Source organism: Dendropsophus ebraccatus, chromosome 12, assembly GCF_027789765.1.
Source record: "Dendropsophus ebraccatus isolate aDenEbr1 chromosome 12, aDenEbr1.pat, whole genome shotgun sequence".
NCBI classification, from domain to species: Eukaryota; Metazoa; Chordata; class Amphibia; order Anura; family Hylidae; genus Dendropsophus; species Dendropsophus ebraccatus.
The window spans coordinates 72989248-73011367 of NC_091465.1; the positions used below are offsets into that span (position 1 = coordinate 72989248).

Below are 22120 nucleotides of genomic sequence, written 5' to 3' on the forward strand. Positions count from 1 at the left end.
TAGGGTGAAAACATACCTTACATACAACAGTTTAACCCAATGCTTTCTTCAGCTGTGCTGAAGACAAGGCATACAGGAAATACAATAGTGACACCTAGCTAGGAAAAACAAACAGTACACGTCTCCTTCATCACACTGTGAGAACCTGAGTAAGTTACTTTTCCCAGGTGCATAGAAAATGAGTGGCACACTTGTGCTGGGACTATACCTAGAATTCACTAAAACATGTGTGCTGAGAATGTAAGTATAGTTGAATAGCTGTATGCCTGCCCCTAGAGGGAGCCTAATCTGTAGGAAGCCTGCCCAGCACAGGTGAGAAGATGTCAGAAGACAACTACACTAAAAAAGAGCAAAAGAGTGAACAGATGACCGAAGCACAGTGCAACCCGCAGCAGGTATGGGATAACAGACACAACTGTTACAGGGGTCCACATTTGCAGCTTCATTACAGAAGTTTGTTCCCATGTTCAACCCTCCATAAAGTAAATGGTCCCCGTTTGCAGACCCTATAACGCTGAATGCCCCCATGTGCAGCCTTATACAATAGATAGCTTAAATGTAGCCCCCTAACAATGGATGACACAAATGTGCAGCCCAAATTCACTAGATGGCACTCATGTGCAGTCCTCATACAGTTGATAGCCTTCATGTGCAGTCAGAAAAACAAACAGTGGATGGGCCCTATGTGCAGTCCAAAAATCAGACAGTAGTTGCCCCCAGGTGTAACCCACATACCGATATCAGATGAATTCCATGTATAGCCCCATACAATGGGTGGCCAATATGTGCAGCCCTTATACGGCAGATGGCCACTATACTGTAGATAACCCCCATGTGCAGCCCCCATTGAGTGGATCGCCTGCAGTTCAAATACAGTAGATGGCCCACATGTGCAGCCCCCCATACTGCAGATGGCCACCTGTGCAGCTCTTATACAGCTGATGGCCCCCATGTGCATCCCCCCATAGAGAAAATATCCCCCATGTGCACCCCCCAAGCAGGAGATGTCCCTGCTCACCAGATGGCCCCATTGTGCAACTCCATACAGCAGATTGCTTCATTGTGAAGCCCTTATACGCCTGTATGGCATATGGGCCCTTGTGTAGCCCTCATATATTAGATGGTCCCCAAATGCAGCCCTTATACAGCAGAATATACAGGATATGACCCTTATTTACAGGCTGTATATAGTCGATGGCCCCCATGTGCAGCCCCATAAGTACCCTCACAAGTCACTTACTGTGTTTAATATGCGCCGGAGTCAGAAAGCTTACCTGCCAGTGCTTAGTTAAGTGTGTTAAGTACTGTATGTCTGAGTTGTTTGGCTGATAATAAGTACTTTATTCAGGGGCGTAGCTAATGTCTCATGGGCCCTGGTGCAAGAGGTAAACTTGCCCCCCCTCCATACAGTACCACACAACTTCAAAACCACAACCCGACCCACACTCCTGTGCCCCCATATAGTAGTTAGTCCCCTGCCCTGCTGTACCCCATATAGTAATAGTCTGCTGTGCCCTCTAAAAAGTAAAAATACCTCCTGCTGTGCACCCTTATAGTAATAATGTCTCCTGCTGTGCCCTCATATAGTAATAATGCCCCTCTGCTGTGTCCCCATATAGTAATAATGCCCCTTGCTGTGCCTACATATAGCAATAATGCCTCCTGCTGTGCCCTCCATATAGTAATAATGTTCCCTGCTGTGTCCCCTCATAGAGTAATAATGCCCCCTGCTGTGTCCTCCATATAATAATAATGCCACCTCCCTCATCTCCCTTGCTGAGTCCATCCACTGACTCAGTGGCAATTGACCCACCCGGACTATTGGTACACCCACAGAAAAATAACTCAAGTTGTGCGGCTAGTGTGTATAGGTGCTGGTGTGGATGAAAGGATGATTGAGTCCCAGTGATGTAAAAGTATAACAGCTTTACTGTACAGTCTCTAAATAGTACAAAACACTTTGTCAGCAAATAGATAAATCTTTACACGGACTATAGTGCTTGAACTGGTTTGTGCTTTGGAGATAATTGAAGAAGTACAGTAGAGATAGTTGTGGTGCTTGAAGAGTTGAAAGTAGAGTAGCGTAGAGGAGAGCAGTTTGTCAAGGGAGTCCTAACCCAATGTAGCAATGTACTGTGCCGGAATTTGAGAGAATACCTGAAATGGAGAAGTTACTTGCAGTGGCGTAGCTACCATAGATGCAGGGTAGGCAGTTGCTATGGGGCCCGTGCAGGAGGGGGCCCGGGATGCACAGGGAAGATAAGAGTCTCCTGTGTACTTCTGCTTAACCCCTTTTGTACTGCTGTGTGTAAGTGACCCAGTGTTCACTTACATGCTGCAACATATAAAAGGGTTAATGTGCAGAGGATAAGGAGAACTTTGCTTTATTCCTCTGATAACCCTTGACCTCTGTTCTCAGCTGCTGCATTTAAGTAGGAAAATGTGCCAGAGGTCAGGGGTTTTCAGTGCACCAACAGTAAAGCAGAGATCTCTTTGTCTTCCTTTTAACTCTTTTTTTGTGTTGCAGCATGTAAGTAAACTTTGGGTCACTTACACAGAAGGTAGTCTGCTCCTGCACCTATGTATTTAAGCATAAGGGCTTTTAATGGGTCCTTATAGTTAAATACAGTGGACTGACAGAGCAAGCAGCCATTGGCATTCTGTTCTGCCAGTCACTTTTGTATCTGCTTTTGCCTCTGGTCACAAGAGTTTAAGTTTTTGGCCACATCACTGAGCCCCGTTTTTTTTAAATCCTAGCTGCGTCTCTGGTTACTTGTACCCGTGTATAGACTATAGTCTGACCAAGTGTCTGGGGGTGTCCCAGTTACCTGCACTGCAAGATAGGATACGTAGACCTTCTACTGCCCTGCACCTTTTAGATTGGTTCATAGCGTGGGCTAGGTTGTTCCCAGACTCTTCTCTATCTTGTAGTGTTTAGCACTGCATAGTAGATATAGGTTAAGTACTAAAAAGAACTAAGTGTCTCTATCAGCATCTGACCACACGTGTCTTATACTCAACTCACTAAAACACACTCCCTGACGTATCCCAGACGAGGGTCCTGGCAGAGCCAGGCCCTGGCTTGGCTATAGCAGGGACGTGTGCTCTGTGTCCTTCTCCCATAGGAATCTGAGTCAGAACTGACACTACACCTCCTCCCACCAAGTAACCTTGTACAGGGGCTAAGTAAGGTACCTTGTGGGTAGTGGAAAGAAATGTGTGCAAAAGAAAGAAAAGAAGAGATAGGCTAGAGGTAAAGAGCATCTCCTATAGGTCAGCAAAACACATGGTACACATAAAACAGTAACCCTTTCCTAGCTTCAGCTATGCAATACATAAGAGCATAAAATACTGACATCTTGTGGTAAAATTTTAAAGTGTGCTACATCACCACTTAAAGGGGTTGTGTGGCGCTAAACAATTATTCACTAAATAACACACATTACAGAGTTATACAACTTTGTAATGTATGTTATGTTAGTGAATGGCCCCCTTTCCCCACCCACGCCACCACCGGAAGTGTAGTGCTCTATACTCACCTGACGTGTGTCGACCCTCGTCCGCTATCTTCCAACAATGATGTAATCTTCGGGCGGCCGGCCGAATCGCTCCGACCGTCCCTCATGCCGGCCGCCCTCTGCCGCGTCATTAGCTGCTCAGCCGCGATTGGCTGAGCACAAGGTGAGTATAGAACACTACACTTCCGGGGTGGCGTGGGTGGGGGGAAACACAGGGAAGGGGGCCATTCACTAACATAACATACATTACAAAGTTGTAAAACTTTGTAATGTGTGTTATTTAGTGAATAATTGTTTAGCGCCGCACTACCCCTTTAACTGGGAGTAAGAAACTTTTGCAACAGGTGTATAAGAGAAAGAACACCCGTGGTGGGGCACCACACCTGCACAGATTGTATCACACACGGTGGGATTATATACAGAGATCCAGCAGATGTTATGGTAACCTGCTTTCACAACACTGCAGAATGTTGTCAGACATAGAGAGGCAGGGGCACCTGCTGCAGTGCACAGTGAGTGTGTGATACTGGTAGTTGTAGTCCTCCTCTCAGGTGACATACATGCAGTGAAAGTTACCTGCTCTCATAACACTATGGTGCTGTCAGCCATGGGGCAGATGTCGCACCTGCTGCAGACATCTGATGGTGAGTGCTATGTGTACTATTGACTGACTACTGCTGTGCTGGGAGTTGCAGTCCTCCCCTCAGTGACACTGGCTCTCTCTCATGACATTGCACTCACGACTCAGGAAACAAGACCTCAAATTTGTACTCTCCAACCAGCAGTGACCCCTGCATCAGCCCAGCACCTCCCTCACCGGCTGCTCTGTATACAACACTTGGGACATCAGCTTCTTCTGAGGGAGCTCCAAGCAAAGTCCTTGGGGTGGGGTTTGGGTTGGAGCAGGTAGGGGGGTGGGTGATTGCTAAGGGAAGTCCATGAAGGGTGGGGAGAGGATTTGATGCTGATTTCTTAGGAAAATCTGTGTGTGTGTGTGTGTGTGTATATCCAGGGTTGCTTTTGGCTTACATACAGTGTGAGGGCTGCCTGTTATCTGTTGGTGTCTGAGAATCCATCCACAGTATGGAGTTTCAGGGGGGCGGGTTAAACAAGTAAGAATTGACAACTTATTTCACAAGTGGGGGGGGGGAGACAATAGCATCATTGTATCCACCTCCACGATTGCAACCAAAATTCCAAATGTCCACAAGCAAAAACATCTTTTTGGTCGAGTAGTAAATTTATTTAAAGTGACTCTGTACCCACAATCTGCCCCCCCCCCCCCCTCACAACCACTTGTACCGTCAGATAGCTGCTTTTAATACAAGATCTATCTTGGGGTCTGTTCGGCAGATGATGCACTTATTGTCCTGAACAACAATTTGTCATATTGGTGTGGCCTATAGTGTCTGTGCCCTAGGCTTGTATTGCCTCTCCGTCCCTTCTCCACGCCCTCTTCAACATTAGGAATGCTCCAGGCAGGATTTCTCCTATTCATCACTTGTCTGAACACGGCACATGGGCCTTAATGATCCAACACATGTGCAGTGTTCAGACAAGTAATGGTGAAGAGGGTGGGGAGAAGGGTCAGAGAGGCGTTGCAGGCCTAGGGCACAGACACTCTAGACCACGCCAATTTGACACAAGGCTGCAAGTTTTAAAGGACAGGACAGATCTCTCTGTCCCTATATCACTGTGTTAGTCTCTCCCTGCTCTGCTGTAATTGCCTGCTGCCATCCTGCTCCCTCCTCCACACACGGCCGACTGGCCACCTCCATTACCAAACCTCCTTATATAGAGGGAAAAGGGGAGGGGCTGACATCACAGAGGAGCCTGCAGATAATTGGCTGGGCGCTAGGGATTATGGTTAATCTTTTTTTCTCACCCAGTGACCCTCCAGACAGCATGAACGGCTGCCATTTTTTTTTTTGCAAATTTCCTTAAGGAATCGGCGGGAATTTGCTTCACAGAATGAAGCAAATTGAAAACGTGATTCGCAGCGAACCTTGATTTGCCAGATTAGTTTTGCTCATCTCTAGTTGCAATTATTGACATTACAGCGTGTGATGACAGTGATCTGAAAAATTAGATTCCGAATCCCCAATATCAAAAGCTATTTTATTTGTTCTTTCTTGTAACTATTTGAAATTTAAATAAATAAATACAATTTTAAAATAGAGAATATATTTTTTTATTTTTTCATATATTATTAAAAATATAAATAAAATGTTATTTTTAAAAATATGGTACGGCCTTGGGGACAAAATAAACTCCATGTTATGCTAATTTATACATGGGTGATTTTGAAAAATCTTTTCCTAACTATAACATTACATTTTATAAACACTCCTTTGACGATATTGTATTGCTATGGAAAGAGCAGTTTGCTATGGAAAAAGCTGATTTTATCGGCATTTTAAATGGTAATGTGTTAGGTTTAGAATTTACCGTTTATATTAGAATTGATGTAATGTTTTTAGATCTAAACATCTACATTAAAAATGGAAATATTGGAACTAATCTAATCTTTAAGACTGCTTACATCATACAGAATAATTCTGATCACTGCCACATTACAAGAGCGCTCCAAAAAAATTAGGACTTTCTAAAAAGTAACCCAAATTTAAAGCGTACATGTTGAATACACCTTTCCCACTAGCAGCGGGTGAATTTTTTTAAAAATCGCCTTTAGATTTGCGCAATAGGTCTGCTTGTATTACATTTTAATGCTGGAGAATTGTAAAATTAAAATAAAAAGGCAAAAGAAGCCAATTCTGTGAACACTTTATGGAAGCTTAAATCAGGAAAATGTTAGTCGAAAGTAATATCCTCCATGTGCTGTTACCAACATGCCTCAAAGTATTCTATCAATGACTTAAAGGAGTTATCCGGTGAAAAATGGTTTTCTTTTAAATCAACTGGTTTTAGAAAGTTACATAGATTTGTAATTTAGTTCTATTTAAAAATCTCCTGTTTTACCATACTTATCAGCTGCTGTATGTCCTGTAGGAAGTGCTGTTCTCTTTTCAGTCGGACATAGTGCTCTCTGCTGCCACCTCTGTCCATGACAGGAATTGTCCAGAGCAAGAGAGGTTTTCTATAGGAATTTGCTACTGCTCTGGACAGTTCCTGTCTCGGACAGAGATGTGAGCAGTGAGCACTGTGTCAGACTAAAAAGAAAATAGCATTTCCTGCAGGACATACAGAAGCTAATAAGACAAGAGATTTTTTATCTTTTTTTTTAAATAAATTAGAAATCTATATAATGTTCTAAAACCAGTTGATTAGAATTTTTTTTTTTTTGCTGGAACTGGTATTTTCCATGGAACTAAAATTTGATAAAGTTAATTTCGACCTCTCCGTAAAATCGAATATAATCTATTTGGTTAAAGGGCAGGCGATGTTCAAACCCGAGAAGTCTGTCTCCATCCACATACACATCAACAGTTTTTTCTGTGTTCTTGATTTCCATCTGGGAGTAAATATATAGAAAAGGCAGATGTTATTTACCAGTTCCCAAAGATTAACCAACGTGCAGTAAAAAACAAAGTCAGATAGAACAATCAGTGTGACTGCGGGGATTCCAGATTGGACAGTGACAGGAGCACAGCGGCAGTGGCAGTCCCCACGTGCCATGAAGTGAGCTCCTGAGCACACTTCATAGCGCCGCCGGACCCTCTGGCAAATTGGGATTAAAAGGGAACGCCGGCCAAATCTAAAAATCTTGTGCAGGCATAAGGTGGGGGAAATAATAAGGAAGCTTTACTTACTCGCCCCTTAGTTCTCACAGCACAGTGTCACCAGATCTCTGACAGCCGCCACAAGCTCTCTGAGAGATGGGACGTAACATAGCAGGAGTGAGAGCAGCAGGAGGCTGGCGGCTGGCAGAGAGCTGGTGACACTTAACTTGCTTAGCCATGGACATGGCTAAGCATACATTCTTTATTATGTCTCCCCAGAGTTGCCTTTCGCATTTGGCAGGGTAGGCAGCTACCAGGGGGCCTATGACTTGTAGGAGTCCCCAGTGGCAGCAGCCTACCCTGCCCAAAGATCCAGACCTGGCAGCATGCTCTCCCTAGCAGCCCAGAAGGGGGCGCACTGACTTGTAGGGGGAGTAGTAGCACTCAGGGCCTGGGCAGTGCAGTTACTGGCAGCCACCAGCCTTAGTCTGACCAGTCCTGGAGCTGCAAGCTGCTCCTCCTGCAGGTCACAGCGCACAGGAGAACCTGGCCACTTGCACGCAAAAGACCCTCGAGGAGCAACAGCAAGACAATGAGGATCCCTCCGGACAGGAGACACCCGGAACACCATTAACGGACCCGACACGATGCCTCATCCCTCCCACTTCCGGCCTACCAAGTAACTAAAACTATTAGTCCCAACTACTTCTACAACTACTACTACTCCCACTACCTATACTACTCTGACTATAATTACTACTGCTCCCAGTAATGCTGCTACTACTACTACTACACCAACTGCTACTTCTATTACTATTCCAGCTACTGCTACTACTACTCCCACTACAACTACTACAACTCCCTATACTACTACTCCCACTACAACTACTACAACTCCCTATACTACTACTCCCACTACAACTACTACAACTCCCTATGCTACTACTCCCACTACTGATACTCCCCTTATCTACTACTACACCCCATACAGTATGTACTATACCTCTACTATTCTACTATTACTACTACACTTATCCACTATACCTCTACTACTACTACTACTACCTAAAGGCTGAGTCTGATCAGCTTTGCCTATTATAGGCATATTGCACTGCAGTATAATCAGGAAATTTTACAGTAAAGTCCCCATGGTGGGACTAAAATAAAAAGGGGGAAAAACACACAAAAAAAATATATTTAAAATAAAATTTACATATAATCCCCATATCCCCAATACAATAATACGTACGTATCGGAATGCTCTGCCGCCCCCTTGGGTTTACCATGGAGATGCCATCATGCTGACAGGCATGGCTGAGCAGATTGCCTGTCAGCATGATGCATAATACAATACACTGCACTACAGCTTTACACTTTACAGTATTACACTAGTGTACAGTAATGTACACTAGTGTAAAAGTAAAAAAAAATGCACCAAAACACAAAACATCCTCCCCCCCAATAATAAAAATGCATTACATTCCCTATACAATATAAACTGTTACATAAAACAGATCAAAAACACAAAACCTATACATGTTTGGTATCGCCACATCCGTAACAGCCCAATGTATAAAACTAAATCATTAAATATATTTCTCGACACACACTGTAATAAAAAAAAAAAAAAAAAAACTGTACCCGAATAGCTGTATTTCATCAATCCACTTTAGAAAATACAGCATAAAAGAGATGAAAAAGTCATATATATATAAAACTTGGTATCAATAGAAACTACACATTTTCCCGCAAAAAATTAGCCCAAAATCGCAAAGATAAGAACACTATGGATCTTGCAAAGTGGCAACAGTTTTTGTGGGTTTTTGTTAGGAAGATAGCCGACATTACTGTGAATAGACTCTGTTCACAGTGATGGATTCCTAAACATGATCAAAGCCCCATTCTCTCTACCACCAGACGTGGTAGAGCATGGGACAATGATTGTGGACCACCCGGTATGGTCCTGGTACAAGCAATATACTTTATACCGCTGATCGCTTGTTCCAAATGCTGCCGGCACTTTTTATGCCCTGTCACCATAAATCATTGGTCACAGGGCATAAAAAGTCAGGTGCCCCAGATTACCTGTAACCCTCCCGCATTACCTGTAACCCTCCCGCATTACCTGTAACCACCTCGGATTACCTGTAACCACCCCGCATTACACCTGTAACCACCCCGCATTACCCCTGTAACCACCCCGCATTACCTGTAACCACCTCAGATCAACTGTAACCACTCCAGATTATTCATAACCACACCAGTTTACCCGTAACCATTTCAGATTAACCGTAACCACCATAGATTGCCACAAACTGCCCATAACCCCCTCGATTGTCTATCATCACCTCAAAGAGCCAGTAACCACCCAAGATTAGCAGTAAACACCCCCAAATTGCCCGTAACTACCCCAGATAGACAGCAAACACCCCCAGATTGCCCATAACCACCCCCAGATAGCCAGTAAACACCCTCACATTGCCTATAATCACCCCAGATTGCCCGTAACCACCCCAGATTGCCACAGACTGGCCGTAACCATCCTAGATTGCCACAGACTGCCCGCAACCACCCCAGATTGCCTGTCACCACCCCAGATTGCCCATAACCACCCCAGATAGCCAGTAAACACCCCCAGATTGCCCGTAAATACCTCCAGATTACCTGTAATCTTATTTTTTTTTGTAACTGTGCTATTCTAATAACCAATACTAGCTGTGGTTTTGCTCAAGCAAAATGACACTCCTTCCCTTCTCAGCCCTGCGTCGTGCCCATAAAGTGGTTTATACCCACATATGGGGTACCGTTGTACTCAGGAGAACCTACGTTACAAATTTTGGCATGCGTTTTCTCCCTTTTTCCTAGTTAAATTGAGAAATTTCAAACTAAACAAACATAATATTGGAAAAATTCTGTTTTTTTTATTCTTACTGTCTAAGGCTATGTTCACACAACGTATGAGACCAGCCGTTCCGTGACCCCGGGCGGGTCACAGAACGGCCGGTCTCTGGCCGGATCATCTGGCCGGATCATCAGCGTGCGCCCGCATCAGAGCTTACCATAGCACACAGTGAAGCAAGCGGCCGGAGCCACTCACTTCACATTGTGAACTGACCTGTCAGTTATTTGCGGGGCCGCACAGATCCCGGCCGGAGCATATACGATGTGTGTACGCTCCGGCCGGGATCCCATTGCTTAAAGCGACTCCGTACCCACAATCTGTCCCTCCCCAAACCACTTGTACCTTCGGATAGCTGCTTTTAATCCAAGATCTGTCCTGGGGTCCGTTCGGCAGGTGATGCAGTTATTGCTTTAAAAACAACTTTTAAACTTGTAGCGCTGTGTCTAATGGCCGGGGCTTACATTAGTATATGCATTAGGCTGGCACAACCTCTCCTTCCCTTCTCCCCACCCGCCTCATGATTAGGAATGCTTCAGGCAGATTGCTTCCTATTCCCCAGCTTTGTGCATAATGAACATGGGCTGGATCATTAATACACCTGTGCAAAGCCCAAACAGCAGTAAAGGTTCCTGGATCATTCCTAATGCTGAGCAGGGTGGGGAGGAAGGACCGAGAGGTGGTGCCAGGCTAATGCATATACAAATGTCAGCCCCGGCCGTTAGACGCAGCGCTGTAGGATTAAAAGTTGTTTTTTTAGGACAATAACTGCATCCCCTGCCGAACGAACCCCAAGACAGATCTTGGATTAAAAGCAACTATCTGAAGGTACAAGCGGTTTGGGGTAGACAGATTGTGGGTACAGAGTCGCTTTAATAGGCTATGTTCCGCTGCGCAAAAACTACGGCCGTTGTTGCCATCGGAAAAAATTCACCAAACAATACAACCAATTATTTTTGTAACCGTCAGTTAATAAGAATTTTGTTCTTATTTTTTGTTCTTACCGTAAAATCTTGGTCATAATGGAATGGAGATACGACATTACTTGGAACATATATCTCTTTTCCCCAGTAGCCGCTTTCATAAGAATTTGTTAATATGTATCCACTCCTCAAAAAAATCTTCAAATGAAAGGGAATATTTTCTTTTTCGTTGCTAAAAAAATCTACTGAAAACCTGAAAAAGTGACAGTGACATCAAGTTTAGTGTTGACATAGTTCTATGTAAAAGATATGTGTTACAGTAGGTTAAATCTATACTGATCTAAGGTACAGAGCATTTATTGACCCGTGGGTGAATATTACTATGACTTGTGTCCCAATACGTATAGATATAGAGAAAGAGATAGATAGATAGATAGATAGATAAGAGATAGATAGGAGATAGATAGATAGATAGATAGATAGATAGATAGATAGATAGATAGATAGATAGATAAGAGATAGATAGGAGATAGATAGATAGATAGATAGATAGATAGATAGATAGATAGATAGGAGATAGATAGATAGATAGATAGATAGATAGATAGATAGATAGATAGATAGATAGGAGATAGATAGATAGATAAGAGATAGATAGGAGATAGATAGATAGATAGATAGATAGATAGGAGATAGATAGATAGATAGATAGATAGATAGATAGATAGATACAAAAAGGATCGCCCACAGCACTCCAGATAAGTTGAAAATTCAAAAAAGTGTTTTATTCCATGATGGTGCAGCACAGCAAACAAGTCAAAAGTGCGACGTTTCGACGACCTACCGTCGTCTTTTTCAACTAGATAGATAGATAGATAGATAGATAGATACTGCCGCTGAAACGTCGCGTTTGTATGCTGCACAAGTCTTTTGAATAAACCGCACCTTTTTTGAAATTTACCAAGGAGTGCTGTGGATTTTCCTCCATTATATACACCGGTCTTTGGTCCTGACCAGGATCCGCTGGCACCTGTTATTCTCTTGAAGTCTGAAGTGCTGCTCCGATTTCCTATTTTAGATAGATAGATAGATAGAAAGGGGGGCATTTATTAAGTCCGGCGTTTTTTATGCCGGACTTAAAAATGCCCCCGCAGCTCCGGGGGTACGGAGATTTTTGTAGAGGCGGACTACCTCTACATAAATCCCGTGCGCGCTGGTGCGCACCGCCGAAAACCTACGCCAGCTGAGGACTGGAGTAGGTTTTCGGCGTATATTTGGGCGGAACGGATCTGAGTCCGCGCCCTCCGTTCCGCCCACTACATGCCCCCTTTCCGCCCCCCTGGCGTACTCGGCGGAAAGTGCCGATTTGCGAATATTTTATTCGCAAATCGGCCATTTGTGTATAAAAAAATACGCAAATCGGCACTTTCCGCCGAAAATCATCCGTTCGTAGGATGATACATGTGGCCCATAGAGTCCATTTACACAGAAAGATTATCTGACAGATTATCTGCCAAAGATCTGACGCCAAAGCCATAAACAGACTATAAACAGAGATCAGGTCATAAAGGAAAGCCTGAGATTTCTCCTCTTTTCAAATCCATTCCTGGCTTTGGCTTCAAATCTTTGGCAGATAATCTGTCAGATAATCTTTCTGTGTAAATGGACCCTTTGGTAGATAAAAGATAGATAGCTAGATAGATAGATAGATAGGAAATAGATAGATAGATAGATAGATAGATAGATAGATAGATAGATAGATAATAGATAGATAGATAGATAGATAGATAGATAGATAGATGTGGAAAGATTAGCAGCACTTCTAAGGTAGATGTGGGGTGCCCGCGGATCAGGTCTAGACCACAGACCTTGCTAGATAGTATATAAAAGTCCACAGCACTCCTCCGTAACTTCAAATCAAAGTGTAATTTATTTCAAACTCGTGCAGCATACAAAGGACACAATGTTTTAGCGGCTGCCTGCCGCCATTTTCAAGCGTGTATAGTGAAGCATATGGAAATCATTATATAGTGTCAGAAATACAAACAATTGGTGCATACGGTGCAGGTAATTGATTACATCTGTGTTTTAGGATGACGTGGGTAATCACAAGACTTACCCTCGGGATTTACATATACAAGTGATAAAAGCATGTGAAGTGTATCAAAATTAATGAAGGTAAATAAGCTTGAACGGCATATTCGGCAACTGCCATAATCATTAAACAATCTGTAATTGATATAGATAGATAGATAGATAGATAGATAGATAGATAGATAGATAGATAGATAGGAGATAGATAGATAGGAGATAGATAGATAGGAGATAGATAGATAGATAGATAGATAGATAGATAGATAGATAGATAGATAGATAGATAGATAGATAGATAGATAGATAGATAGGAGATAGAACAACAGGATGACTGCAGCACTCCAAAATGTTGAAAAATAGATTTGGGTTTTATTTGCCCATGAAACAATAGTGCAATGTTTTAGCTCTGTCAATGAGAGCTTGATTATTTATTTATATCCTTTGTGGAGACTTATTTTTTGTGCAGTGAATGTCGTTTTTAATTATATTGTGTTGGATAAATGTGACCTGACATTATAACATTATAATCTTTTTTTCCCTCTTTTTTCTCTCTCTTTTTATTTTATTTTTTTATTATTATTATTTCTTTAGGGGAGTGAGCTATTTTTTCCCCTCTAACTATTATTACTATTATTATTACTATCTATTCTAATGGTTTGGACATTTTTGAACGTGACAATTTTTATTTCCATTTTAATTTATCGGAGACATGAAAATACTGGCAACTAAAGGTTTACAGTCACTACACTAATAGATTTACATTTACACTAGTAGATTTATAAACAAGATCGGTCCTCATTTGCAGTGTATTTACCTGGCACGAGAAACTGAGCTGCCGGGCTGCATGAATTTTCCTTGTATCGTTCGTGCAGCCCTGGAAATTGACAGCATAGATTTACATATATCAGTTTTCCAGATCACAAGCAGTATGTACTTACCATCTGAGTTGCTTGTGACCCGGCATCCCGTTTTCCAGTCCTCTGGCTGAATCTTCAGGCCCCACCTCCTCCAGATGACAATCATTGTGGAGGAGGTCGCGGCCTAAAGATACAGCAGCGGCTGAGGATAGAATAGCGCCTGGATCACAAACAGCGTGCATGGTAAGTATATATTGCTTGTGATCTGGAAACTGACAGCAAACGTTTACATTCTTATGCTGTCGGTTTCTCTTTATCGTTATTGTGTAGCAGGCTCAAAAGACAAGATGAACCAAGGATTAGGCGTTTTACTACTCCTCAGCTGATTGCTGCCACCTTCACAAGTGCCAATTATTGGTCACAGGAGCCTTTCTAGCAATTCTCCTGCCCGATTATTGGCCCATGGAAAAAGGAAAATTTACGATACAAATGAATTGAAGTACTTTGTTAGCTCAGCAGTTGGCTTATCAGCCTGCTGTCTTTGAACTCCCCTCTACCTCAGAAGATTGGAAAAGCTAGATCCAGTCTTGGGAAACTGGGAGAAGTTTCCCAGGACTGGATCCAGCTTTTCCAGGCACCCAGAGCGGAGCAGCATGGAGTTCAAAGGCACCCGGCAGATAAGCCAACAACCAATGTAACAAGGCACTTTGCTTCATTTATATCAGAAATTCACTGTACCCATTAGCCAGTAGTGAAATTTGGGGGAGGCAAAGGGTGGCGGCTGCTCCCAGGTCCTCCAAGGCTGGGAACCCACTAACTGATGGATTGCTACACGTGGCAATGTGATATTTGTCTTCCAGATGAGTCCCCCGAGTTGCTGTTTAGGGCCGCAGTCACATTTTTCATGGTGACCGGGCCCTGAGCTTAGGGGAAACCTGCCTGGGGATCTGGAATTTAAGTTTCCGATCCATGGGCTGAAGTGATTTTTAGCTGTGCATATGCCTTTAAGATGTATTCTCAACTAAAGGGAACAGCACGCTATACTACAGACCTGTGCTTCCTGTGCAGGAAGCCTCTGTACAATATGTCAGCTCTACAGCAGGTGGGATATTAATTCTGTCTCTGTCAGTTAGAGGTCACCGAGCTTTCCAAGCATCCTATTCTCAGTATGATGGAGGCCATCCAGCTTTCTTAGGGTTGCTTGTATAGAGATGAGGATGATATTGGAGCCAGAAGCCTAAAATGTTTCTCTAGAAGATCCTGTGGAGACAAGTCTTGGTTTGAGAAGTTCATGATGGCCGTGCCAGATGAAGAAGACAGGAAAAGCGAACAACTTTGAATATCAAAAACATCCCCTGTGAGTCACTGGATGTAGATGCACTATGATAACCGTAGAAGATCTGCAGAACCTATATACAGCTAAATCTACTTTTAGGGTACAAACCCACTTGCCTTTTCCGCAGCGAGTCCCCTTGCTGCGTATTTGCAGCGAGACTCGCTGTGGATCCGGCCCCTATTCTTTCAATGGAAGACAAAATCGCAGCAGGGATGTACATCCCTGCTGCGACTTTGTCTGCAGCCCGCCCCATTAATCCCCCGGCCGCCAGACATTATACATTACCGGGTCCCCTTTCCTGCTTGCTTCTGGGCTCCCGGTGTCTTCACAGCCCGCCCGGCCAATCAGTGTGCTGCGGCAGGGCAGCGCACTGATTGGCCGGGCGGAACGTGCCTGGAGCCGCCGAAGCAAGCCGAAGCCGGGATCAGGTAATGTATATCCTGCCCGCCCCCCTGCAGGCCCGATCGCCCCCAGCTGCACGATCGCCCGCAGCCCCCGGCCGCACGATTGCCCCCAGCCCCGCAGCCCCCGGCCGCACGATCGCCCCCAGCCCCCGGCCACACGATCGCCCCCAGCCCCCGGCCACACGATCGCCCGGGGCTGTGGGCGATCGTGTGGCTGGGGGCTGCGGGGCTGGGGGCAATCGTGCGGCCGGGGGCTGCGGGCGATCGTGTGGCAGGGGGCTGCGGGGCTGGGGGCAATCGTGCGGCCGGAGGCTGCGGGCGATCGTGCGGCTGGGGGCTGCGGGCAATCGTGCGGCCGTGGGCTGGGGCGATCGTGCAGCCGGGGGCTGCGGGGCTGGGGGCGATCGTGTGGCCGGGGGCTGCGGGCGATCAGGGCTGCAGGGGGGCGGGCAGGATACAGTATACATTACCTGATCCTGGCTCCTGCTTGCTTCGACGGCTCCCAGCACGTCCCGCCCGGCCAATCAGTGCGCTGCCGGGAGGGCCGTGAAGACACCGGGAGCCCAGAAGCAAGCAGGAATGGGGACCCGGTAATGTATAATGTCTGGCAGCCAGGGGGTTAATGGGGCGGGCTGTTGAGGTATTATTTATTAGTTGTATATTGGTAGTATAGGTATCTGTATACTTGGTTTGGTCAGTAGCAGTATGGCAGTAACATGCATGGTGTTAACATTTGCTGTTTGTATATTGCTGCTATTTGTTAGCTATGATGACATTTAGAAAATTGAGAAAATTCTAAGCATTCAGCTATGGCACAATCCTTGTGCTGCCCGATAGATAGGAGATAGATAGATATGTGGTGTCCCACCACGGGTGTTGCTATTGGTTACATCCTTCGCAAAAGAAGGATAGCCACAGAAAGTTAAACGAATCCCAAAATGTTCTTCACCTATATAAACAACAAAAGACTTAAAACCGAAAATGTTGGTCCTCTCAAAAATAATCTGGGTGTAATGGTGGAGGGGGAAGAGGAAAAGGCTAATCTACTAAATACATTCTTCTCTACTGTATTCACAGAGGAGAATCCCATAACAGACGAAATGACTAGGGATAATGTAAATCCTCCCATAAATCTCACCTGCCTAACACAACAAGAAGTGGGGAGACGCCTTAAAAACATTAAAATCCATAAGTCACCGGGCCCAGAAGGAATCCATCCTACGTTATTCTTATATTTAAAGATTCTATAATGACAGGGATTGTTCCACAGGACTGGCGCATAGCTAATGTGGTACCAATATTTAAGAAGGGGTCAAACAGTGATCCTGGAAACTACAGGCCCGTAAGTCTAACATCTATAGTAGGTAAAGTATTTGAGGGGTTTGTAAGAGATGCTATACTGGAGTATCTTAATGAAAATAATCTTATGACGCAGCACCCGCATGGATTTATGAGGGATCGGTCCTGTCAGACTAATCTGATCGCTTCTATGAAGAGGTAAGTTATAGACTGGACCTGGGGGAGGCTGTGGATGTTGTGTATCTGGACTTTTCAAAGGCATTTGATACTGTGCCGCATGAAACGTTGGTCTACAAAATGAGGATGCTGGGACTAGGGGAAAACGTATGCAAATGGGTAAGTAACTGGTTGTGTGATAGAAAACAGAGGGTGGTCATTGATGGAACATATTCAGATTGGGTTTTAGTTACTAGTAGGGTACCACAGGGGTCAGTGTTGGGTCCACTTCTTTTTAATATTTTTATTAATGATCTTGTAGAGGGGCTACAGAGTAGAATCTCCATTTTTGCAGATGATAATAAACTGGGTAGAGTAATCAGTACAGAGGAGGATAATATCATATTACAGAGGGATTTGGAGAAGCTAGAGGCTTGGGCAGTGAAATGGCAAATGAAGTTTAATGTGGATAAATGTAAGGTTATGCACTTGGGCCGTAGAAATAATAAGTACAGTTATGTGCTAAATAATAAAACACTGGGTAAAACTACTTCCGAAAAGGACCTGGGGGTTTTGGTGGACAGTAAACTCAACTTTAGTGATCAGTGCCAGGCAGCAGCTGCCAAGGCTAATAAAATAATGGGATGCATCAAAAGAGGTATAGATGCTAAAGATGAGAACATAGTTTTTCCTCTTTATAAATCACTGGTCAGACCACATATGGAATACTGTGTACAGTTTTGGGCACTGGTATATAAGTAGGACACAGCTAAACTGGAGCGGGTGCAGAGGAGGGCAACAAAGGTCATTAACGGAATGGGTGGGTTACAGTACCAGGACAGGTTATCAAGCTTGGGGTTATTTACGCTAGAAAAAAGACGTCTTAGGGGCGATCTGATCACAATGTACAAATATATGAATGGACAGTACAGAGATCTTTGTAGTGGTCTTTTTACTCCTAGGTCTGTAACCATGACAAGGAGGCATCCTCTACGTCTAGAGGAAAGAAGATTTTATCATCAGCATCGACGCGGGTTCTTTACTGTACGAGCGGTAAGACTGTGGAACTCTCTGCCACATGAGGTTGTCATGGCCGATTCATTAAATAAGTTCAAGGGAGGCCTGGATGCTTTTCTTGAACAATATAATATTACAAGTTATGTGAATTAGATTTCCGGTGATACATTGATCCAGGGATTATTCTGGTTGCCATTGGAGTCGGGAGGGAGTTTTCTCCCTGTGGTGGGGCAATTGTTGTCTGCCTCATAGGGGTTTTTGCCTTCCCTGGATCAACACAGTAGGATTTCCCTAGGTTGAACCTGATGGACTCTTGTCTTCTTTCAACCTTATTTACTATGTTACTATGATACTATGTAGCAGTACCATATTTTTGTTGTTGCTAATATGTATATCCAGATATTGCATAGCTGTAGAAGCTACAGGGTTATTGTGTTTTGTTTGTCACATGGATCTGTACACCAATGAGAGTTCTTTCCTTTTCTAACCTATCATCAAGCACTCCTTACCCACTCACAGCACAGTTTACACATGCTGTAGGAAGGAAGTCACATAGGTAGAGGAAGTGTAGGGTCTTTTTCCCTAGACTCGGTAGAAATAGGACGCTCCCTACAGTTTCTCTTCAAGCAACACTGCTAGTCGCTACTAGAGAGGACAAGTCAGGGATCACCCCAACCCATGCCGTGGACTAGAGGAAAACAGTGCAGGACAGTATCTACACAAAGTAAAGGAACTGATCTGGATAGAGCAAAGTTGCTAGAAGCCTATGCACTCTAAAAGGTCTGGGGCTTGTATCACCCTCTAGTATGGGTCACCCGTCATTGGTGGGCAATAGGTGGTGAAAAGACCAAAGAGTCAAAACACAGGCACAAGTATTCTCTCTACTCTTAAGTCTTGTACTTATTCTACCTCTGAACTTCCGGCAGAGCACAGTACTACTTTGCGTTGAGACTCTCTAAACATCCTCCTCTCTACTCTCCTGAACTTTCTACCTCTCAGCACACAACCCAGCCAGCTCGGCTATATCTTCTGCTCCACTCTCAGTACAGATCTAGCCTATCAAGTATAACGTACCATATCAAGGCAAAGCTGTATTACCTGTTTCCTGTATCAAGTATATTCACAGTAAACAAGATTATATTTATTTTAATGGGACTCTTTGGTTCTTCACTATGCGCCGACACAGTAAGCACACTCCCTTGGGTCATCTCCCCTTTCTCTGGGTGGCAGTGCCAATAGTCAGGGTGGTTCACTACTCCACTACGGACCACCGTGATAATTGCCCAAGGGACCCCGAAACAACCCGGCAGGTTACTGTTCACAGGGGAAAAAGGTGTAGCCAGCCCACTAAAATAAAAGCAGGTGTGCTACCATACCTGTGTGCACAACTGGCACTGGCGTCACAACATAACACCAACAGGTAAGGCTTATCTCGGCCAACCACCATAGAAGTGGCGTCACATTGTTCCAGCTAACCTGTGACCGTCCGCCCCTGCTCACCGGCGAGGCGGTCACCACAGAATGATTGACAGATGATAGATCGATAGATAGATAATAAAGAGAGATAGATGATACTATAGAGAAATCAGGGAGATAGATCCAGTAGGAAATAGATATCTAGCAGCTCATGGCATATATTGTATTGCACACATATGTACCATCCTAACATGAGAACACAACCAGCTGACATCTTGTAATGACTAAAAGTTTATTACCTACACCCTCACTATATGTAGGCAGAGATAGTCAGGTTAAAGGGGTTCTCCAGGATTTAAAAAAAAAGCAACAAAAAAAACAAAGGTGGTGCTGTTTCTGGAACAAAGCAGCCATGGTTTTCTAATCTTGCACAACCCCTTTTAAAATGTAAAATGTAGAAAGTTTTCCACTGCTCTCAATCCTCATTCACAATGAGTAATGTAGCAGAATATTCCCTGTATTATTTGGAAAGCAGTGTTGTCTGCTGAGGTTCATTATGGGTAACATAATCGGTTGGGGCCCACTAAGGGTACTATTACACAAAACAATAATTTGCTGAATCGTCCCTATCTGGCAGATTATCGTTCCATGTAATAAACACAACGATCAGCCGATGATCGTTGTCATCGGCTGATCGTTGATATAGGTTCTGACCTATAATTGTCGGCCACTGACCGCGTATCGCTACGTGTAATAGCAGTGCACCGCCGGCGACTGACGATTTGCAAAAGAAATACATGACCTATGCATGTTGCAGGGCTCCTCCTGCTCCTCTTCTCCCCGGGTCCCAGTGCGGGCAGCTCCAGTGCGGCCTGTCTTAGCTGACAGGCTGCTCAGTGAATCACAGGCTGGGACCGCCGCAGCCAGTGATTGGCTGAGCACCCTGTCAGCTAAGACAGGCGCTCTGAAGCTGCAGGAGAATAGGAGCAGGAGGAGCCCTGGACCCGGAATAGGTAAAGTGTACCAGTTTAGCAAGGGCTGCAAGGACATCGGTAATTATCGGGCCGTGGAGTAGGCCCAGTAAACGAGTGCCGATCTAGCAGATCGGCGCTTGTTTACTGTTATTATCGGGTCCCTATCGGCCTGTGTAATACTCCCCTAAGACTTTCTTGTCCCCCCAGGCTGCACCCCTAGCTAAGCCCCTGCCATTAGCTTAAAAATGCTGCTGTTGCAATTGATCTTTAATCCCCGCTGCTGAGAATGAGCATCAACTGCAGATAGCAGCTCCTGAGCCCACTTCATTTACCCTGACATTTGTTATACATGGAAGTCAGTTCTCAAGAAGCCAATAAAACTTTGGTGGCCCTGTATAACTCTGAGCATACCACGTTTTATGCTCTGTACCTTACATATCCACTATACAAACTTGAAAAACTGATGGTAATTCAAAATGAAACATACATGTATCCTCCATGAGGGATGTATCCCATGAAAGTGACAGATTGTTTTTCATTATCAGTAAAATTTGCCTTAAAAATAGATTGAAATTCACCTCCCTAGAAAAAGAAATAGACGTTAGTATAACAAAATGGAAGAAAGCAGCTTTGGTATAGACCACAAGTAAAAGAAGATAAAATCATACCGGTACATGAACATTCATGGCTGCTTCCTGTGGGTGAGACTATAAAGAAAGATATAAAATATGTATCATATAAACACATTATTATTATACAAACAGACATAGACACATACAGTATGCAATATATTCATGAAATGAGAAACAGCTATGGCCAATTGTGGCCATTGTTCTAATGTTCCGAAAGGTTGAATTATTAGATGATTATGTGGGCTCCCTAAACGACTGTGGGCAACATGTACGCCCCCGCAGGATGGGTTATCCACCTAAGAGCGAAAATATAAAATGATGAAATGCTAGATGGTCTTACTCACCAAGTCCCCCTGAGTGTTTTGAGACGTCTCCTGTCTTTCTAGCTGCTGCCATTCCTGAGTTACAAGTTTTTCGAAAAGCCGATCTATATCTGATAGGAAACTACATTTCCCAATATGCATCTCCCTGCTTGGTCCATTTGCGTACTCGCCCCCTTATCTTTCTTTCCTGTATTCTGACACAAAGACAGGTACATATGCCTCTATTCACTGACAACCAGTGGAGATAGAACTATACATTTTCATATTACAGAAACCTTGGTTTAGGGACACATCTAAGTCTATGGAAGCAGCACAGGTGCATGGAGATGATGCAGATGATGTCTCCTGGGGTCGGGTAACCAAGTAAATAGACAGCTAACCCAGCAACCAGATAGGAGATCACATGTCCTGTGGGAAAGGGAGCTGAGCGTGGTCTGAGTGGACCTAGATTAGAGGATTTTACATGTCCAAAGCCGATAAAAATGAGAAAAGAACAGGTAAAGGGTGAAAGATAGGTTATACATGTATATCAAAAATAGGGTGGTATTGGGAAGGGGGATTGTTTAGAATATTTTTTTTTTCTTACCTGGAA

General features: G+C 44.1%; 1 protein-coding gene across 3 annotated transcripts in view; it reads right to left on the minus strand.

Annotated features, from left to right (window-relative positions):
• The window catches only part of LOC138769512 (32 kDa beta-galactoside-binding lectin lec-3-like), a 39101-nt gene that overhangs the window by 6555 nt on the left and 10426 nt on the right, over positions 1 to 22120 (minus strand). For 2 of the 3 annotated variants that reach the window (XM_069948046.1, XM_069948045.1), the window contains exons 3-5: positions 21242 to 21280; positions 21061 to 21155; positions 11102 to 11273 (exon numbers count right to left, since the gene is read on the minus strand). In XM_069948046.1, the coding sequence (XP_069804147.1) occupies positions 11102 to 11273; positions 21061 to 21155; positions 21242 to 21259 (285 nt within the window). In that variant the 5' untranslated portion in view covers positions 21260 to 21280. Of the gene's footprint in view, positions 1 to 6773; positions 6991 to 11101; positions 11274 to 21060; positions 21156 to 21241; positions 21281 to 22120 lie in introns of those variants that run through there. The other variant, XM_069948044.1, reaches the window with a different exon arrangement.